The following is a 19937-nucleotide window of genomic DNA, read 5'->3' on the forward strand; positions in this document are numbered from 1 at the left end:
ACCTTGCATGAAGTTAAGTATGTTAGAAACTACAGGGTTAAACATTTTCATATAGTCCTTTATAAATATATTAAAGAGCAAGTAACAGAATATCAACAATGACAAACATACTAAATGTCTTAGCTAGTCTTTCAACTTCAAGTTTGAGAGGTGAGATGTATTTTACCTTACGTCCCACGTATACAGGAATCCCAATGATCATGGCAGGGATAGCAATTCCTGCAATTAAGGCAATGCCCACAGGAGCACCCACAAGAGTTCCCAGCTGCCATAGTATCTTCTTTTTTCTACTCCAAGGTTTTTTACCCCAAAATGTGCATCCTGAAGGGCTAAAAACAAAACAGGCATTTTTAGAGGAACCAGATTTTCGCAAGAAAAATACAAACTCAAAATCGAAAAAGTAACAAGCAATAAAGATAGTGCTCCGGGATTAACTCCAATGCTTCTGTATTCAAACTAATATTTTAAAATATTTGATTGTAAAACAAAATAAAGGGTGCATTTCTTCAAATGAATGTCCCCACCATTGGAGAGAGTGTTTTCAGTCTCCATGAAATGTACCCAATTGAGAGCACTAAAAGTGAAGACTTGCATGCCCTCTCAATATAGATCCATCATCACTACTGCACCATTACCCATGAAAGAGAACTTTATAATACCCTAGAGTAGACCGCTTGAATAAGCAGATCAAATTATTTATTGAAGAGATTTATAAACTACAAAACATGCATCAAACACCAAATTGGTTAGCTAGAGATAGATGAGTGAGAAGCAGTGGTCGAAGTGTACCAAAAGTAGTAGTGGAACTATGTTCCCTGCTGGCCTGGACTTCTCCCCACAAACCCCATCGCCATGCCCTCTCCCATGCACAATACAAACCACAAAACACATGGGCCTGCTGTTTAAGGGAACGTTCAGTGCAGTGCACTGAAAGTGCAAGTTTCAACTGCTTCCTACACTTATATTAAAATGAAACCATTACGGAGCTGTTTCTTTTTAAAATAAAAGTATAGGAACGGTAAAACTTAATTAAAAGTAGAGGAACACCGCTGCCGCCCACTTCGACCAATGGTGAGAAGTGATATTTTATGAGGATGTTAGCAAAAGAAAAAGGCAGGTCTTGATAGCCTTATTGAAGGCAAGGTGGCCAGCAGAGTTGCAAAGTGATTCAGGGTATTGGTGTCCAAGGCGAAGGGTGAGGTTGGAGAAGGAACAGCCATTGGCTCTGGTCTTTTGATGCTCTGGAATCTGCAGGAATTTCAAAAAGAACAAACATAGCAGTCTGGATGGAGTGTGGCAATTACATTTCTTGATAAGGAATGTTCTGTGTTATGGACATTTTAGTCAAAAGAATTTCAAGCAAGGACATAAAAGGTAGGGCATAAGTGGACATGTCTCCCGAGTTCTTGAAGCAGGCACCCTTCTGTGTTCTGAAGTCACTGGAGCCTGCAGAGCTGGAATGCGATGAGTCTAAAGTAGAGGCTGAACCGCGGTCTAGGTTTCTGGGCTTGGATCACAGTGGTATTGTTGGGGAATGAAGTATTCTTTTCAGAAGGAAGTGTAGAAATTACTTGAGTTACAGAAGCTGAAACCAAGGTTCATAATCTCAGAGGCATGGATGGGGTGACAGGTCAGAAAGAAAGAATCCAATGTTAGCAATTAAGTTTGATGTTCAGAACTTTGATGTTGTCCCATTCAGTTAGCGACAGCTTGTACACCGCAAGAAATGGATGTGTGTATACCTTGGTAAAAGGAAAGGATAGAAGAGTGTGGTCATCCAGCTTGAAAGGGATGTGGATGATTTCAGAGGAGGAGTAGAAGGTGAATCCAAAAGGATGGATTTAGAGAGGCATAGGAAAGTAGACAAGACAAAAGAAAGAGGGGAAAAGGAAAGGCCTTGGGGCAATGGAGACACCTCTAGGAAGGGGCTGAATATTGGACTTTCACAGGAGAAGACTGTTAGGGCAGTCTTTCTAAAGTCCAACTAAGGGGTTTATAAAACCATATATGAGGCAGTACAAAAACTCCACTCTTAATATAAGGTTGTACCATCTGGGAAGGAACAAGTTACTTACCTGTAACTGTTCTCCAGCATGGGTCTGGCATGGATTCACATGCTCGTGAATATTCCCCGTCGTCAGGCTGGGAATCCTGGGTAAAGAAAAAATCAGTATCAGTTTCGTTTCTGATCTGTCTTTCTTAGTAGTAACCAGTCACTGATCTCTGGGTCATACTGCCCCCAGCCAATGACTGCCCCTCTCCCTAAGCCCCGCCGCTGGCAGCCATCCTCAGATTTGGTAGCACGCCAAGTGGCAGTATGACCAAGTGAAGAGACGCAGAGGGGTAGGTGGGAGGGTTTGCATGTGAATCCATGCCAGACCCATGCTGGAGAACAACAGTTACAGGTAAGTAACTTGTTCCTTCTCCAGCATGGGGTCTGGCATGGATTCACATGCTCATGAATAAAAGAATACATAGCAGTATACACATGCACAACCACGGGAGGTGGCAACAGGCTCAACATTAAGCAATACAACAACTCAACATTAAGCATCTCTTACCTCCTCACCAGGCTCTCCTTAAGCGAACAGGTTGCGCAGCACTGCTTGGCCGACCCTGGACTCCTCCCTGGAGTCCCGATCGACGCAGTAGAATCTTGTGAAGGTGTGCATCGACCTCCACGTAGCAGCCCTGCAAATGTCCAGCAGGGGCACACCAGACAGGAACGCCGTGGTAGCAGCGATCGCTCTGATCGAATGGGCTCTCGGACGGTTGGGCCAACCGGTGACAATGCATGATGCAGCCGGAGAGCCATCTGGAAATGGAAGTCTTCGAGAGAGCCTTCCCTTGATTCACAGACCCAAAGTTCACAAACAGTTGTGGCATCATCCGAAAACTCTTCGTGCGGTCCACGTAGAACTTCAGCACTCTAGTGCAAAGTCCTCTCGGCCGGCGTCGAAGGCGACGGAAAGAAAACTGGTAACACCAAGGGCTCGTTGAGGTGGAAGTCCGACGGCACCTTGGGAATGAAGGAGGGGTGCGTCCTCAGCACCACCCTCGTGTCATGAAAAGTCAAGTATGGAGGCTTCCAAGATAGGGCCTGAATCTCTCCCACTCGTCGTGCAGAGGTGATGGCCACGAGGAACGCTGTCTTCCATGACAGGAACTTCAAAAGCGCCAAATGCATGGCCGACCGAGAACTCTTCTGCGCGACACAACCCACGAGAGCCAGGAGATACGGTGAAGGGAACAAAGCTAATCGAACACTTGTAAACCTCATTAAAGCAGAGCAAGGAATAAGGCACATAACCAGCATCACGGACGTGGATGGGAATGTACAGACTAAAGCAGCCGAGATTAATGCGGTATTCCAGAAGTTCTACAATGACCTTTACACTAACAAAGACCAGACAGCCCCTGGAAAACTACAAGAATACTTAGACTCTTTTCCCCTGCCCAAACTGAGCGAAACCGAGAAACCTTCCTCTGACCGTCGAAGAAATAAAACAAGCCATAGCGGACCTACGGGCGGGCAAAGCCTCTGGATCCGATGGTATCCCACTCGACCTAAACAAAACATTTAAAGCAGAATTGGCCCCTATACTACTGGAGGTATGGGAGGAGGCTCTAGGAAGAGGGGTGCTCCCAAATACCATGAAAGAAGCAATAATAACAGTTCTCCTCAAACCTCAAACTGTCGCAAGATCCCACGTCATACCGACCTCTATCCCCAATTAATTTGGATACGAAGATTTATGCCAAAGCAATTGCAAACCTCCTTATAAAGAATATGAATGATTTGATCCACCGAACCAATCGGGATTCATTACCACCAGATCCACAGCATTGAACCTCAGGAGGTTCTTCGCCATCACATCTCAACTAGACGCTAAAGCCAAGACAATCACAGTCACCCTAGATGCTGAAAAAGCATTCGACTCCGTATCCTGGAACTATATGTACGCTATACTAGACAAGATGGAGTTTGGTCCGGTATTCACTAGATACATACGGGTCCTATACTCCGAACCCAAGGCAATGGTTAGAACAAATAACTCCCTATCCCCAAGCTTTGCACTCGGGAGAGGCACCAGACGAGGCTGCCCGCTATCCCCCCCTCATATTTGCACTCACCATAGAGGGCATGGCAGCCAAACTTATACATGAACATGCATGGAGGGGCATTCGAATCAGGGGACCTCCCCAGTTCATCTCACTCTATGCTGATGATACAATGCTATATATCAGAGACCCTGAAACCAACCTACCGCTGATAATGCAGGAAATCACGACCTTTGCTAAACACTCAGGATACCGCGTTAATCAGGCTAAATCAGAAAATATCCCGCTTACACCCTCCACAGTGCAATCCCCGGCCACCACACAATTCAAATTGTCACCCACCAGCGCCCGATACCTGGGAATCTTAATGGCCACAGACAAACGGACCCTACATAGCAATAACTACAAACCATATCTAGTACTCCTAGAACACAAGCTTAAGGTATAGGACAAACTCCCAATATCACTATACGGATGGATATCGCTGCTCAAAATGGTGATAGTGCCAAAGTTGCTATACCTGTTCTGTAACATCCCTATCTGGCCATGCAGGCAATTCTTTCAAAAACGACAGAAAATGGCATCACATTTTGTATGGGGAGGGGGGACCGTGAGACTCCAATGGGCCAAGATGAGCGAGAGGTACGAAACAGGAGGCCTAGCAGCCCCAGACTTTTTACTGTACTTTCAAGCAGCCCAAGCTCAATTTGCAAAATATTGGTCAGACTATGGAAACATACGCACACATACAGCCCGAAAAGTTTGCGGCGACCCCACTCAACATACAGGCAATGCTCTTCTTCAAGGCGCGAAGAGACCAGGGTGAAGTCGACCCGGTGGGTACTACAGTGCTAGGCGGGTCCGCTCTACTAGAAAGGGTGGGGTGTGACAACCCATACTGGCCACACACCCCGCTTTGGCACCACCCAAATCTTGTGCCCACCCTCGACACGACCCTCCAGAAAAAAATGGGACCCAGGGAAGGAAATACGACTAGGAGACCTGTATCCGGATGGGAAGTTTGCGTCCCTGGGGGTCGTCCAGGTGAAAGTTGGGTCCGGGCTGGTCACATCACTACAATACTACAGGTTAAAGTCAGCGTGTAATAAGCAATGGCCCTCTTTTCCGGAGGCTCCACTCACACACCAATTCCTAACGGACACCATGACACCCTAGGGCTTCACAGGTGGAATTTCTACCCTCTACAAAGAAACCCAGCGACACCCCCTACAAGAATACAATGAAAGCCAAATGGGAGAGGGACCTGGGGATTTCTATTGAGGACACCCAATGGACGAAATACTGCCAATTTACTAAGTCTCTCTCTATGTGCACTAATTTTAGATTGATTCAATTCAAAATATTGAATCAGTTGCATATTACACCCAGTATAAAACTCCAAATTCAACCCAACGTCGAACCCAGAATGTCCTAAATGCCAGACCAAAGGGGCAAATTCATTCCACATGTACTGGGACTGCCCCCGAATCAAAAAAGTCTGTAGTGAAGTGGCCGAGACAGTGAGTGACACAATCGACCTCCAAATCCCGGCAACCCCATTGAAATACCTACTGGGCGACATCGGAAAGGTTTCAATCAAAACACGCCGACTTGTTGCAATCGCTGGAGCGGTCGCCAAAAGGTGCATCCTCCGTGCCAGAAGGCAAGAGCTCCTCCCACCCGGCAAGCTTGGTTAAGAGACCCAATACATGTACAGGAGACAGAGGAAGTATACGTACAAAGTGTGGTGCCCACCTGTAGACCAAAAGATATATTGGCCCCCTTGAGAAGATATCTGTAGTCATCCCCGGACACGTCGGACAACAAATCAAACTGTTCTGCCGATGACCCGGCCGAAAGGCCCACATGAACATCATTTACATCAAACAGATTAGACGTAAGTAGTCACCTAGACAATCAACACAAAGTAGTCCCTAACTCGATATTGCATATTATAAAGCATGTTGAATATGTATATGTTCAATGTATGTCGTGTATCTGCAATGCAATCGTCAAATCTTAAAATAATGGTTTAAAAAAACAAAAAGTACTATTACATATAATTTAAAAAGTTGTAAAAAAGAAATATATATATACTTATGGTATACAAACCAAAGTATAACCTTGTGAAGAATAGCAATCCGCAGTTCAAGGTGAGACAACCCTAGAGGTACATGTTCAGAATGGCCTAAAGCTATTAATGGGATGTAAAACCACAGTAGTTAGAATACCATCAGTAATTCAAGCGCAGCAGACCCTATTGGTCGGACTATATTGTTACTCAGTTATAGAAACACTTCTTTAGACCAACACTGTTACGAGACCATCTTGCAACATATGTAACTTTCTTCTATTACGAAGGGATACAGTCACACCACCAATGTTACTTTTAAGAACACAGTTTAGAGGGAGTAACTTAACTCATACTTTCTAGAGGGGGCTTAAGCTACTCAGTGATAAGTATGAACACAGGAAACCATTTTAGAAGTGCACTAAAGCAATTCAGGGAAAGCCCGCCCCAGCATTACAGTTTAAGAAGAGCAACAGCTATTCAAGGTCAGTATATCCTATTGGTACATGAACTATCCTCTACCAAATAGCTAGTTATACCAAGGGTACTTTTCAGAAGTGAAGAATACAATTCCAGGATAAGTAAGAACTCGAGCAGACTTTTAACAAGGCAATCAGCAGTTCAAGGTAAGTAAGGACCTATAGACATTTCTGAGGGGCTACAAGCGACTCGAAGACAAGTATTAACTCTGTTTTAGAAATGCAGATCAAGGAAAGCAAAACCTGATGGTACACTTTAAGAAGAAACCAGTTATTCAAGGTAGAAAAAACATATTGGGAAGCGTTTACACATTCAGTTAAAGGAATGGTTCGGCCAAAAACAATTTCACAAAATGGATGCGCCCATGTGCTTGCTTTTTCAATTTGTGAGCTTGAATTGCTCAAAGTTTTACATAGGAACTTAAAAAAAAAAGTGCGAGTATATTTGTTTTATTATTGCCCATCTTTTTGGGCAATAAAAATTTTTGGGCGAACCATTCCTTTAAGAATAATAAAACAGTACCAACACCATTACTTTTAAGAAGAGTGTAACACTCAACTTACATAATTTTCCCGCGGGCAGAATGCACCTCAAAGGTAATTATGTTTAGACACATTGTAACTTATTATATTACAGAAATACAGTTACTATGCTAACTTCTTTAGCAATTAAGTACAATTAAGTACTTTCAACACTTGTTATATTTCAAAACAGAAGCCTTATCTTTTAATGTCCTTCCCAATTCTAGAGCATGAGTTTTCTCAGAGGCAGAAGAGGGACCGTAGTGGTCTAGGAGCCAGCTGTAGCAAGGTCAGGATAGGGTTCAGTTGCAGGAAGGAACAAGATAAAGTTCCCCAATAGGGAACTCCCATCCCCCGCGACCCTCCCGTTCCTTCCAATTAGGGAACTTTATCTTGATCCGTTACAGTTTTTCATCCCCTGTACCAGGGTTGACTTTTATCCCCCGCGCCTATAAACTGACTACACACAGTAATTCATTTGATTTAACTATCAAACGTTAGACATTACAAGGAGTGCATTGGGTAACGCGTGTGATATTTCAGTTGCAGGAAAGGCAATGTACCAGAGGATACCTTCTCAAACAAGTAGGTATTAGCTTCAGGAAGTAGTTAAATATGTTGAAGGGCTTCACAGAAGTACAAGTTACTTACCCCTGGCAATGTTATTTTGATTTCCTCCCACATATTCCTCATCTTAGATATCCTCTCCAGCTTAACCGCTTCTTAACATTGTTTTCAGTAGAGGGTGCTCTGCATTGATGCGGTTGACTAGAGGGGCAGCATCTCAAGGTCAACTTCATCACTGCTACATATATCACGTGCAGGGTCAGTTCGCTTCAGTTCTGTTTTTACGCCCACATGCACAATTAACGGCATTAGTGTGTCCAAGGCAGTATAAGACCTTGAAAGAGCGTAAGGTGTAATGCACTGGCATTCTACTGCAGGGTAGGTTGGGAGAGGCGCTGAGGAATACGAGGGAGGAACATCCAATCGAAAGAATGTTACATGGGGTAAGTAACTTGTTCCTCAAATGGCTTGTGTGCTCCCACATATTCCTCATCTTAGACTCCCAAAGTAGTGTTAGGTTTTGGAGGAGAGTAAGAATTTTAGATGCATATTTAAGAATTGGTATGGCCAGCATGTAAAACTGCCTTACCAAATCCTCCTTCCTGACCTGAGGACGAGACCAGACAGCAGTATTTTGTGAAAAAGTGTGAATGGAAGACAAAATCTCATGTATTCACACCCCCTCTCTGTAAAGCAGAAGATGTTGCCATGCCCCTTGCGGAATGGGCCCAAGGCTTTCTGGAGGATATTTCTCAGCCAATCCATAGCATTCAGTAATGCCCAATATGATCAATCTAGACCATGTTTGTTTCGGAACAGATATTCACAACTTGTGACCCATATATCCAACAGAAATGTGGTCTTCCTGACTTAACTTAGCCATCCTGGAAATGTAAAAGCTAAATGCTCATCTTTGATCAAGCATATGTAGTCTCTCGTCAACCTTGCTAGGACGTGGAGGCGGATGGAAAGCTGGTAATACGATTTTGTGGGATAAATGAAAATCTGATAACTTTCGGTAGAAAAGTTGGTTTGACTTTAAGAACTACCTTGTCCTTAAAGAAAATGGTATATGGGGGCTTACAAGATGAGGTCTGAAGTTCGCTCACCCTGCGGGCTGATGTTAATGCAACTAATGAGATGGTTTTAAAGGGCACAAACGAAGTGGCTCGAAAAAAGTGCACATAAGGAATTTTAGTACAAGGTCGAGGTACCAAATTGGAACTTGAAATGGAGATGGCAGAACTGTGAGAAACCGGAGGGTATTCTCCCAAGTAGACCTCGAGAATCCCTTATTCAGGTGGCATGGGAAGGGCTGGCGTTCTCAGATCTCAACCCTGGGGGCGGACGAACGAGGATGGATCACCTGGGTAGTGGAACCAAAAGGTTTTGCGCAGGGGAATACCCCAGGTGAGAAGCAGCATTATACCAGGAGCAAAGGCGAGAAGGAAGCAGTCCGAGGCCTTTGCAGGTTGTTCTAGATCTACCTCCCTTCCACCCAAAGAATCTACCTTACCTATCCAACGACCCTCCCACATCTGGTGCATCCCCTAGCAGCCCAAGCCCTGTTGCATTCGGAAACCACATTTCACAGAATCCCTGTTTTCCCGTTTCCTACCCAAATACTCCCAGTCATTCTTCCCTACGTCCCTGTGATTATTATCTCCCGCACTCCGTCTGCTTTGACGAAACACTACCATTCCCGCAACCCCCCCTCCCGTTCATTTCATGCTAATAAGCCTGGTTATTCCAGTTTGTTACATGCTTCTGAATTTACCAAAACCCCTAGTACGAGGGCTATAATTCCGTATAACACCTTTTCCCCATCCTACCCCGTTGGATGTTCAGAAACTCTAAACCACCCCCTTAACCCCTTCCGACACAAACACTTTCTCAAACCGTGACAAAGGACTAACACCAAAGCCGTTCCCCCGACATGTCCCAACACAAGGGTCAGGCAGAGTCAGGCAATTGATAACCACACAGACCCGACAGCACGTTACCTTCCCCACAGAGATAAAAGCCGGAGCACGAGAGCACACTATGAGCCAGGCCAACTGCACGAGGAAGCAGCTATTCCAGGACGGCAGTTCAAACAGAAAAGAAAGGTGGCAAAAGCTGAAAGAATGACGAGGGAAGTACCGTAGCCCTTTTCAACCCAGACCCACGAAGCCTCTGAATAAGGAAACATAGCACCAGGATTTACAGCCAACGTGTGGGGTAACAGATGTCAATGGTGCATGGTGGCCTCCTGCAATGAAAGCACAGGCAGGGAGGAACGCTGTCTACCGTGGTACCACCCTTGACTCCAGAAGCAAGACCAGCCAACGGGTTCAGCACAGCCAGTGAGTCGGAGAAAGTGGATAGCAAACCGAACTGTGTTGAGCCCAAAGTTGCAATTGGCAACATTATATGAATGCAAAGAACTTGTCAACCGGGAACTTGTGTGTGTTTGAACTTTTGGGAAAGCCCAAAGAAGAACTAGCTGCAGAGTGGTCAGGCGCCACAGGAGTGCTCATTCGAAGGACTCTCACTGGCCCCTTTTATTTTGTGTAGAAACTGCAAGTACCAGTAAGCCCTAGGAAGGGGCGACGTGAGGTGTCAAAGTGGTCCTACAAGGGTCACGTCAAATCCCTTGTACAATCGAAAGTCTCTGACCCATTGCCAAGAGAAAGCTAGGAGAAGGTGAACCACGCGTTCTGATGAGATGAAGCAAAGAGTTAATGATGGCTATCTGAACCTGACAGATGCCAAGGGAAAAGCTAAGGTAAATCCTGCATCATGATAGTATCGATATTCAGAGTTAAAGGCTGCCGTGAACTCGACAGAGGGAGGCCCACGTTGGTAGACGTATTGGAGTCCGGCAGAGGGAGATCCAAGGGGCGAAGAGCCATCGCCCAAAGTGCAAGATCACTGAAGGAACTTTTGTTTGTTGTTTTTTATCCAACAGGCCTTCTAAGGCTAGACACTTTGTAGACAAGAGACTTGGCCCCTAAAGCTTCTGGTATCATTGAATGGAATTGTGAACCTCATGCTGGAGAGGCCCAGGAGTGTGCTGTGATCAGGAGTCCTGCCTTGTCCAGTGCTTAAAACGTGCAGAAGGGAGACCCAGCCATACCATCCTGACTTATTTTGTGAACTCTTCTTTTCTGGTGAACATTACCCCACGCTGGTGGCGTGGATTGACAGCCATGGAATAGGCTGGAAACCCTGCGAGCTCCATGATTCGACAACTTGATCCGACCAAGAAACGCATATTTTTTTGATCAGTGGCTGCCCAAAAAGTATGTGCAGGCCTGGGAAAGCACAGAACAGAGCATGAGCAGGTTGGCTGCAAATTTACAGCCGAGGAACGATCGCATTGTTACTTTGTTCTGAGAGGTTAGCCGCGGAGAGGGCATCAAAAAGGCCGCGGATGAGAACAAAGATCCCGAGGGGCGCACCCCTGAGACGGAGGAGCTGTCTCCGTTCGACGACAGCAGAGGAAGATCGCTAGGGATACGAAATAATTATCACATTGCCCAGTCGGGGTGGCTGCGGAGAAAGAAAAGTAAAAGGGAAAAGGGAAAAACGTTGGTGGAGGGCTCCAAACAAAGTGGACGATCAAAAGAACTAGCAGATATCACCGGCCCTTTGAGGACGGTGAGAACCCACCCTTGCTGGGACTGAAGACCATGGGTGAAGGGGCTGATCCACGACTCATAGGTACAGCGCCATGTCTAATAAACCTCCAAGACTGAAGAGTAAGCAACCCACGTTAGAGGAATACACAAAGACGCCACCAGGCCCAGAGGGAGCCAGGAGCAAAGACAAAGCCCAAGTTGGGAGCAGTGCCACCATGGGTGCGAATCAGGAGGTCCTCGAAGCGATCGCCGATCTGAAGGCGGCTCGGGAGACCAAGCTCGAACTGGCGGTGGCAGAACTAAAAACAGCACTGGAGCTCCAGGTCGGGGCAGTGCAGGAGGATGTGAATCTGCTACGGCAAGACGTAAGGTCTCTGGCGGAGCGCACGGAGAACCTCGAGAAAGAGATGGGCCCTAACACGGCGGACTGTGCTTCTAACCGGTTGGAGCTTCATGCCCTGGTACAACGAGTGGGTAATCTGGAGAGTAGAGCGGAGGAGGCAGAAGGACGGGCACGGAGGAATAATATTCGTATTGTTGGACTACCAGAAGGAGCGGAAGGCCATGACCCCACGGAATTCGTTGAAACAATGTTGCTACAAGAAATCCCTGGAGGAGTGCTGTCTCAGGGGTTCGCGGTGGAAAGGGCACACAGGGCCCTAACGAGGAGACCGCCACCAGGAGGCCCACCTAGGCCAGTGATCGCTAAAATACTTAATTACAAGGATCGAGAAAGGAACACTTCCGCAAAGGTGGGACAATACAAAGAGGTTCGGCAAACATAACGGCTTACCCGGATTACACCCTGACGGTGCAGCGGAGCAGAATGAACTTTGGGGCAGTCAAAAGGAGATTGCGAGAAGCGGGTCTTAATGAATGCTGCTTTACTCGGCCAAACTGAAGGTTTTTCACAAGCACAGAACTTTGTTTTTTGAAACTCCGGAAGAAGCCATGGAATGGCTCGACACACAGGGATGCCCCCAGGAGTCGGACGTTCGGACAGGAGAAGGAGGTGACGCGGATAAGTAATTAATGAGAGGGGAACCAGGGGGTCTCAGAACTTAAGACTATGGGACTTGAATATAGTCACTAGCCAGAGGAATGGTGTTATCAGGATGGGATGCACTCATGATCCGTGAATACTGCGATTTAGACCTTAACTAGGGGCCTTGCAGGACCAACCTGTACATCCCCCATTTAGGTTTAGTTAGGTCGCCCATAGTGCGGTGACGCCCTGCTGGGGTCTTGCCTGGGGTACCAGGGTAGACCCAAACGCAGTGGAGCCTGAGATCCAGGGATGGAGCTGGGCAACTGTTGGGGTTGGGGTATGGTGGGGAGGAGGGAGGGAAGGGGTAGTGTGCTGTGGACTGTTATAGTTGGGGGAAGAGTTATGGGGTAAGCGTACACTTCACGGAAAACGAGATGGACCATGGGAGACCTTAAGATAGTCAATTGGAACGTTAGGGGGCTCAATAGTTATCTGAAGCGGAACAAGGTAATGATGTATCTACACAGACCGAAAGTGGATATAGCCCTGTTACAAGAAACTCATTTAATGGAAGAAACTAGAAGTGATAAGGAAAAAATGGAGAGGGACAATGGTGGGGGCAAAATACTCAGCCTATGCAAGAGGGGTAATCACATGGTTAAGTTATTTTGAGATCAATACTGGTAGTGTAAAGACAACGGGCACACTCTGGGAAGCCTTTAAAGTGGTAGTGAGAGGAATTGCCATAGCCAAGTCTAAAGGACTGCAGGATGGGATTCTGACCGAATTACAGGACTCTGAGAAGGAATTGGAAAGGTTATTGGAATGGGGCAGTAACACTAAGGCAGATATAGAAAAGGCTCTGGGCCTGCAGCAGAAATGTGCAGGATATTGTGATAGATTATGCAATCTTAATTATAAAAAATACATAGAAAGACAACATGCTCGAGGCGACAAACCAGGAAGACTCCTTGCATGGCTTTACAAAAACGAGACTCCTAGGCGCCCAATCAGAACAATGGTGAGAGATAATGGCGATGTAGTGGATACGCAGGAGGTGGTTAACCAAGAATTTGTAGACTATTATAGATGCTTGTACGGAGACGAGAGGCAAGAGGGGGGGAAATAGGAGACATATTGGAAGATATTGGGCTACCCCAAATTAGTGTAGAAGAGAGGGAGGAGCTAGATGCCCCGATCACTCTAGAAGAGTTAGAAGAAGTGGTGAGGCAGCTGCCCACGTGTAAAACCCCAGGAACTGACGGACTCCCGAGTGAATTTTATAAAGGCATATAAAGCAGAGATTCTCCGCCCATTGCTGGAAATGCTTAACGAAGCATATGAAGTTGGGAGACTACCGGAATCACTGCGCGAAGCAGTTATTATACCACTCCCCAAGCCCGAAAGGCCTGGTAGCAATTGTGGTTCCTATAGACCCCTATCGATGTTAAACCAAGATAGTAAGATCTTAACAGCTGTGTTAGCAATCAGATTGAAAAAGGTCATAACTAAATTAATTCACCCTGATTAAACAGGATACGTCCCAAATAGGAATATTTCTAATAATTTGAGGTGACTCCATCGAGTGATTGAACATACTGAAGGGAACACTAGCAAAATGGCGATAGTGTCGCTGGATGCAATCAAGGCATTTGACTCGGTCAGGTGGCCCTGGCTGAAGGCGGCTCTAGCCAGTTATGGTATGGGACCAGGATATCTCAACTGGGTAGAACTTCTATATAGCGAGCCATTAGCGAGAGTGAAGACAGGATCTGTGATTTCTGAAAGGTGGCAACTTGGTAGAGGGACCAGACAGGGATGCCCTGGTCCCCCATGTCGTATATTCTGGCTTTGGAACCTCTGGCGATTTATCTAAGGCAGCAGTATGACGCAGTAGGCATTGTAGTTGAGGAAACATCACACTTAATTTCTCTATACGCAGACGATATGTTATTGTATTTGCGCTACCCAGAAGAAAATCTGCAGTATTGTATTAGAAGTGGTAGATAGGTTTGCTGAACTCTCAGGTATAGCTGTGAACCCAAGTAAATCCTGTGTGTTTCCGCTGGGCAGATATAGAGGGCTCTTGGCGGAGAATTTGCCAGTACTTCAGATACCGTGGGAGACCACAACCTTTAGGTATCTTGGAGTAGGTATATATCATACAGTAGAAGCTGAAAATAGGCATAATACAGTGAGAACGGTTCGGAAACTGGAAAACATCATGAAGTTCTGGGCGAAACTCCCTTGGCAATGATGGGACGGGGGGGGGCGATGCTCAAGATGGTGGCATTGCCCAGACTGTTGCATTGCTTTGTGAACATCCCATACTCCATACCCCGGCAATTCTTTACTAAGCTAGATAGCATATGCAGGGATTTCCTATGGCACGGGATGAGGAACAGGGTAGCCCTATGGAAACTCCAAAACCCGCATGAGAAAGGAGGCATCAAATTACCTAACTGGGAAGTATATTATGTAGCGAGCCAGTTGCAACATGTAGCCAAATGGCTCTCTGCACAGTCCACCTTAGAGCATAAGCTGCATCAGGGTGATTGCACCCCATACTTTGAGAGAAAATATATGGTTACCCAAGCAGGAGCTGAGAAGCCACCCGGGGATGTTGGGTCTTGGGTGGGGGATGTGGCAGAGGGCGTGCCGGTTGATGGACAAGCTGGCCCTGTGTTCACCGCAAATCCCACTGGTTACAATGACGGGAACAGATGAGCAACTTAGGTTAATGATTAGGAAGTATAGGGAACCGGTGGGAATAGCAACATTGGGGGATGTGTGGCAAGAGGGGAAAATACTGGAATTTGAGGAGCTGGTTGAGCACTGGGCAATATATTACATACCATGGGATGGTGCAACGAATTAAAGATATCTGGTTCGAAGTGGAACTTGCAGAGGAACCGGACACCACACTAGATGTGATATATGATATAGCAGAAGGTGGGCATGAAACGTCTAGAGTGTACGAGATGATGATGACTCAAGTGGGTAAAGAGGTGGTGCCACTTAGACTGGCCTGGGAGGAGGAAGTAGGAGATGTAATGAGTGACGGGATGTGGGAAAGGGCTCAGGGGTATCATAAGAAAGTGTCGAGAAATGCTAGACTGCAACAAATACAGTTGTATGTAACGCACAGAGCATATCGGACGCCACTGAAGGTAGCTAAATTTAAGAATGCTGGAAGCCAGGTGTGTCCCAAATGCAATGAGGAAAATGCAGGAATGGTGCATATGTTCTGGGCATGTCCACAGATAGCGGAATATTGGAGAGATATAGCACAGAGAATGGAAGACAAGGGAATCCGCATGAAGGTGGACACGGCGTGGGCTTGTTTGCTGGGAGGGATCCCCAGACCGCGGAAGCTTAAACATGTGAGCAAATTGAAAGATCTGACACATGTATTGGCGAAAAGAAGGATTTCAATGGGATGGAAAGCGTGCCACAAGCCCAAAGTGGAGACGTGGTGGAGGGACTTGCAGAAGTGGGCGGAGGCAGAAACAGTGGCATGGCAGGAAATGTGCAAAGGGGACATAGAGGGTGAAGCCGGAGCCCAAGAGGGTTGGAGACAGCTAATAGCAGAGCTATTTGGGCCCACGTATGATGGACCAAGTGATGATGATTCAATAAGCATGGCGGGAGAGGTCTCCCCACCACAAGAAGTGGAGACTAACAATGGGAGAAAGTAGGCTTGGTGGGGGGTGGGACGGGAAATACAGTGGGCAAAAAAGTAACAATGTATGTGTATTTATGAGCAAGATTTGTAACCACTGTAAGTTGAGTTGGGTTTGTTATTTGTTTGAATAAAATCAATAAAATTGTTTAAAAAAAAACATTACCCCACACTATTTTGTAATTTAGCTGTAAGGATTGGCAAGTTTTTTTTAAGTATAGGGCCATTTTATTTGACAACTAGGGCTGCTTTATTATTATTTGATGGGCGTAGCTTGCTCACATCTTAGATTTACATTTAGATTAGGCATTTCTCTCATCCATCATACAGTTTAACACCCTTGAACTGCGTCTGTCTTTACTGTTGCCACCATGAGTTCCTTACAGAACACATTACCGAGTCCATTTAGGAATTGTATGAGTAATGGCATCTTGAAGTAGGATACCTCCTCAGACGTGCGCCTGAAGATTGAAAGCGCCACCAAGTATCCTTTAATGGTCCCAATCTGGAGTGTAACAAACAAGATAATACCAGGTGTGTACTACATTGAAAAGGGTCCACATCCCTTTGCCTGCACCAGCTACAGAATGTGTTCCAATGGCAGCGGTACAAGGATTTAGTTGCTGACCTTCTGGGCAAAAGCAACAATTCCATTACGTCATCCGGGAGGTCCCAATCCCTATATCTCAACCTGTCAGAAACCATGCGTGAAGGCTGAGTGTCTTGACATCTGGATGGAGAACCCAACCCTACTCTCGCCAGAGAAGGTCATTCTCTTTGTGGAAGATGTATTGCAGGGCAGATGGACATGTCCAGAAGGTCCGGTTATCACGTTCTCTTGGCCCAATCCGGAGAAAAAAGGATCATGGATTTCCCAAAAGTTCTCAACCTCCTGATTAAGTGAGGAACGACGAGTCCACTACGAACGCGTCCCCCGCAGCTCCTCTAAGAAAATTCCCTGGAACGGAACAGTTTGCACTTCCAGTTGACTCTGGTTGTGAATAGAACACATTGTGGGGGTGGGGGCGCACAGCTTTTTAGGACTGAAGTAATTTATATAGTTTCAATGTGAACAAACTTCAGGGTATCTGTTTAGAGAATTCAGAAGAGTATTTAGAAACGATTTCAGGTACAGGCGGGCTGACGTCACAAGACCACTTGGGACACAAAATTGTACAAAACCTGAACTGCGTATTGCTATGAAGTAAGTCCAAATGCACACATAATGGAACCTAAGTTCAAATGTTCAATTATTACCACATAAGTAGATTTTTGCCTCTAGGGGCTATGATTAATGCTGAAAACTACAAAAAGTCTTTCTGAATTTGAGAGAGTTATTCTTTGCTGTTTTCAGTGGTTCATTCAATGCAAAGTGTGTAGTTCAATAGACCAAATGTGTAGACGAATATTTACAACAATATTTAGAGATATGGTTCATTTTAATTGACCAATCAATGTTTTTCAAAATTAAATTGCTAACAAGATTGTCTAATCAAACAAAGAAACATAACATAGGCATAACAAAGATCATGCAATTGTTACAGTGTTTGCAGCAATCAGAGACAATTTGTCTCGTGGGGCGATCATCTCCTTCTGGGGAGGCCCTTTGCGGGTTTTGTAAACAATCAACTCCCTCCAGGGAAGCCCTTTGTGGATTTTACAAATGACCAACGCGTTTCGGATCTAATGATCCATCTTCAGGGTGGGGCTTCACTGTTCCTATGTAAGATGAGTTATTTAAAAATGGATAATCTCCTTAATTCTTTTCCTGGTTGTGAATAGATCTACTTGAGGGGTTCCCCAAAGGGCAAGGATCTCTTGAAGGACTTCCTGAGCTAGTTCCCACTTTTGGGAGACTGCTCGGTTGCGTACATCGCTGTGTTCTCTTCTCTGGCTAGGTGAACTGTCGACAGGAATATTCCTTCTTGAATTGCCCAGAACCAGAGCTGCATTGCCTCTCTGTACAGTGGTAGTGATCCTAAACCTCCTCTTTTGTTGAGGTAGTACATGGCCACTGTGTTGTCTGTCATTATCAGAACATTCTTTGCCCCTACAGTGGGCAGAAAGACCTTCAGCGCTAGTCTGATTGCCCTCAGCTCCAAAAGGTTGATGTGTAGTTTGGACTCCGATGGAGACCAACTATCGCTGACAGACCGTTGGTGTGAGCTCCCCACCCCATGAGTGAGGCGTCCGTAACTGTTATCTCCGGCCATAGTTGCCAAAAAGGTTCCCCTTTCAGTATCTTCTCGCAGTTGCACTACAGGAGATCCTGTGCGACTCTGCTCGGAACTGGATTCATATCTGACATCTTGCCCGAGAACTGCGACCACAGTGTCCTGAGGGCACATTGCAAGGATCTCATTCTCAGGTGTGTGTCTGGCACCAGGAAAATGCAGGATGCCATGAAGCCGAGCAAACTCAAAGTCGAAGGGTGGAAGACGTTGAGCACTCTAGAATTTGGAGTCCCCACCAAGGAAGCATTCAGGACTTCTCCAATGAATTGGATCCTTTGAGATGGTATCATGTGGGACTTCTTGTAATTGAGGGAGAAGTTTAGTCTGAGTGGCAGGTTATGCAGAGATGTTGCAGGTCCTGTTAGGGAGAACGCACTCCGATCAGCCAATCATCTAGGTAGGAGTAGACGTGAATCCCCCCCCTCTCCTGAGACTCGCTGTCACCACTGACATTAACTTGGTGAAAACTCGGGGTAAAAGTCAGCCCGAATGGCAGAACTCCTAGTGAGAACCGCCAATGGCGAACCTCAGGTAATTTCTGTCCTTTTGATGAATAGGCACATGAAAGTAAGCATCCTCAAGGTCCAATGACACCATCCAATCCTGAAGCTGAAGGGCCGGAAAAATCTGAGAAAGGGTAACCATCTTGAACTTGTCCTTCATGAGGAACTTGTTCAAGAATCTGAAGTCCAAGATGGGTCTCAGTCCTCAGTCCTTCTTCAGGATCCCTTGTTCCTAGGTACTGGTTCCATAGCACCTCTCTAGCAGGCTCAACATTTCCTGCAAAAGGAACACATCTGGAACTTTGAACGAGTGGCTCCTCGGTGGATGATCCAGAGGCCTTTTTAGATAGGGGAGGCAGTAACCCTTGGCTACTGTTTCCAATGACCATGCATCTGAAGTAATACCCAAACATTCTTGTAGATCATCTTGTGGGTTAAGGCCTAGGGGAGGTTTTGAGGCGGCTAAAGCAGCGGCTGATGGTAAGGTAGCAGTTGCTTGGGCGGACTTGGCACCCATCCCTCGTCCACAAGGGAATCTTCTTTGGCCCCTTTGACTAGCCAGTCCTCTCGCTCTTCCAAACTGAGGAGTAGAAACGAAAGCACCTACCCCTCTAAGATGTCCCACTGCAGTGAGATGGCTGTGGCTGTCTGATAGCGGCACTAAGGGATTTGGCTTCCGCCTTTGAGTTCTGCAGCTTCTCTAGGCTTAGTTAGCCTTGCTGCCAAACAGCTGAATGCTGTCAAAGGGCATGTTGAGGAGCCTAGACTGCATGTCCGATGCAAATTCAGACTTCCTCAACCACGCAAACCTGCAGATCACAGTGCTTGCCAACATGGCTATACTGATGCTGTCAGCAGAGTCTAGTCTTGATTGAAGAGACTCAAACAGACTTGTTTCCGACTCTTATAATATTCAGGAAGACGTTTCTTTCTTCCCCTTCGGGAAAATGCTCAGCCACCATGGCTATACAGTCCCACAGGGTTAATGTAAATTTGGCTAAGGCACAAGTAGCATTTGAAGACTTAAAAGCCATGCTCCCAGCAGAAAACGCCCCCCTAGCCCAAGCATCAACATGCTTTTCCCAGTTTGGCGGACTAGTTGGATAAGCCACTTGTTTAGACGCAGATGTTACCATCTGAACCACTAGGCTCTCTGGTGTAGAATGTTTGACAAATATTCAGGATCTGTGCTGGCAGGTCTATATT

At 46.1% G+C, this 19937-nt stretch overlaps 1 protein-coding gene across 3 annotated transcripts in view; it reads right to left on the minus strand.

The window, feature by feature from the left end:
- The window catches only part of RNF19A (ring finger protein 19A, RBR E3 ubiquitin protein ligase), a 970824-nt gene that overhangs the window by 457573 nt on the left and 493314 nt on the right, over positions 1-19937 (minus strand). For all 3 annotated transcript variants that reach the window (XM_069621438.1, XM_069621436.1, XM_069621437.1), the window contains one exon: positions 167-329. In XM_069621438.1, coding sequence (XP_069477539.1) covers positions 167-329 — 163 coding nt within the window. The remainder of the gene's footprint in view (positions 1-166; positions 330-19937) is intronic.

Source organism: Ambystoma mexicanum, chromosome 5q, assembly GCF_040938575.1.
Source record: "Ambystoma mexicanum isolate Mex_15411 chromosome 5q, UKY_AmexF1_1, whole genome shotgun sequence".
In the NCBI taxonomy this organism is placed as follows: Eukaryota; Metazoa; Chordata; class Amphibia; order Caudata; family Ambystomatidae; genus Ambystoma; species Ambystoma mexicanum.